General features: G+C 42.1%; 1 protein-coding gene across 1 annotated transcript; it reads left to right on the forward strand.

Moving 5' to 3' along the window:
• Window positions 1-301: 301 nt before the first annotated feature.
• Window positions 302-1,108, forward strand: LOC110867119. Its single transcript, XM_022116257.1, has one exon. It carries the CDS (start codon window positions 302-304, stop codon window positions 1,106-1,108), a length of 807 nt encoding a protein of 268 aa, XP_021971949.1.
• The last annotated feature ends 1,082 nt before the right edge of the window (window positions 1,109-2,190 follow it).

Consider the following 2,190-nt stretch of genomic DNA (forward strand, 5'->3'; position numbering starts at 1 on the left):
CATGTACTCTGGAAAAGTACTTGCATAGTCAGTTGAGTGACGCTAGAAGAAGTAAACTATGTTGTGCCATTCTATGTGCTATATATATATACACGTATATATATATATGTCTATGTGATGTATATAGTTGTTATATTATAATGATGTATCATACATACTAGTAACTCTTTGGAAAGAGACAATGTTTGAACATAGAGATGAACAAGGGTCTAGAAATAATCAAAATAACAGAAGGGGAGAGGAAAGTTCTTATAGGACTCGAACTCCCTCTCATAGTGTCAGGTCCCGGTCTAGTACAAGCATGCGTCTAAATGCTGAGGATATCCACAATATAGCTGTGGAAGTGGCTAAGGTAATGAAGAATGCACAAACCGGTAATGTTAACCAATCTGGAGAACGACATGAAGAAAGCTCAGCAGCCTCCACGCCAGTACAAAGGGAAGGAATGGGCGAAAGGAAAAACACTATTGCAACCACGCCACTAGAAGGAAAAGGTGAATATTCCAAAGCAAAGGAATGTACTTATAAGCACTTCATGTCCTGTAAACCTCAATCCTTTGACGGAAGAAAGGGAGCACTAGAAGCTCAAGACTGGCTCAACAGAATGGAGTCAGTATTAGACATATGTGAGTGTGATGACCGCAACAAAGTACGGTTCGCCGTACATATGTTTGAAGCTGAAGCCCTTCACTGGTGGAACATTGTGGTCCGAACAGAGGGAAAAGAAAAGGTTAAGGAGATGAAGTGGGAGGAGTTTATTCATAAGTTTCTTGCTAAGTATTGTCCTCCCAGTGAGACCGAGCAACTGGAAGTAGAATTCTTTCAGTTAAAAATGGGAAATAAAACCTATCGAGAGTATGTTTCTCGTTTCAACGACATATCTCGACTGGTTTCTTATTTAGTATTGACTGAGGAACAACTGATCAATAGGTTTATTTGGGGTCTACCCTCTGAAATGAGGGTGTTTATCAAATCCAAATCCCCCAAGACTTTTGCAGAAACTGTTGAGGCTGGCGTCGTCATGGCTGCCGAGATGATTCTGCGGCAGGCTGAATCTCCCGCACCAAAAAAGAAAGTGGGAAGAAAGAAAGGGGGACACCCGGAATAACAACTTTAAAAGGCCTAAAACATATCCTCAATGTCAAATTTGCAAACGCTTTCATACGGGGGAATGTCGTTTTCCTTGTCCAAATTGTAAAAAGACGGGTCATGCTCTTCAAGAATGCAAGGAAAAGAAGAAGTGTTTCAAATGTGGAGAACCTAACCACATGAGATCTGAATGTCTCGAACTTAAAAGAAATGATAGGACAACCAAATCAGCCAAAAGGGCGGGCATTTGTACTCACCACGGAAGAAGCCAAGACCAATACAGACGTTATCACGGGTACGTATCTCGTAAATGATGTTTATGCACGTGTGTTATTTGATACCGGTGCAAATAGAAGTCTAGTGTCGACTACCTTTAGACCTTACTTGAACCAGGCGTCCCAAACCCTAGATCATGCCTTTACAGTAGAAATGGCTGATGGAAGTCAAAGAGAGATAGTTGACATAGTTAAGAATTGTAAAATAAGCTTAAACAACCATGTTATCCCTATAGACCTAATGCCTATGGAACTTGGAGAATTCGACATAGTCATAGGAATGGACTGGTTAACACCATATCATGCGGAAGTTATATGTGACAAAAGGATCGTCCGACTCCGATTACCCAACGGCAAACAACTAGCTGTATCGGGAGACCGCACTGACAAGACTAAGAACCTCATCACGATAGCACAAGCACATAAATGCCTAAGGAAAGGGTATGTTGCCTTTTTAGCATATGTCGTAAACACTACAGAAAAGTAGAAGGTCGAGGAAGTGCCAGTAGTACGAGAATACCCCGAAGTGTTTCCCGACGAACTCCCGGGACTACCATCGGATAGACAGGTTGAGTTTCGCATTGACCTAGTTCCCGGTACATCACCGATTGCTAAGTCGCCGTACAGACTAGCCCCGACAGAAATGCAAGAACTCAAGAAGCAACTACAAGAGTTGCTTGACAAGGGGTTTATCCAACCTAGTTCGTCACCATGGGGAGCACCCATCTTGTTTGTCAAGAAGAAAGTTGGACGATGCGCATGTGCATCGATTATAGAGACTTGAATAAAGCCACTATAAAGAATAAATACCCTTTGCCCAGTATCG

The sequence above is a fragment of the Helianthus annuus genome, chromosome 7, assembly GCF_002127325.2.
Source record: "Helianthus annuus cultivar XRQ/B chromosome 7, HanXRQr2.0-SUNRISE, whole genome shotgun sequence".
NCBI lineage: Eukaryota > Viridiplantae > Streptophyta > Magnoliopsida > Asterales > Asteraceae > Helianthus > Helianthus annuus.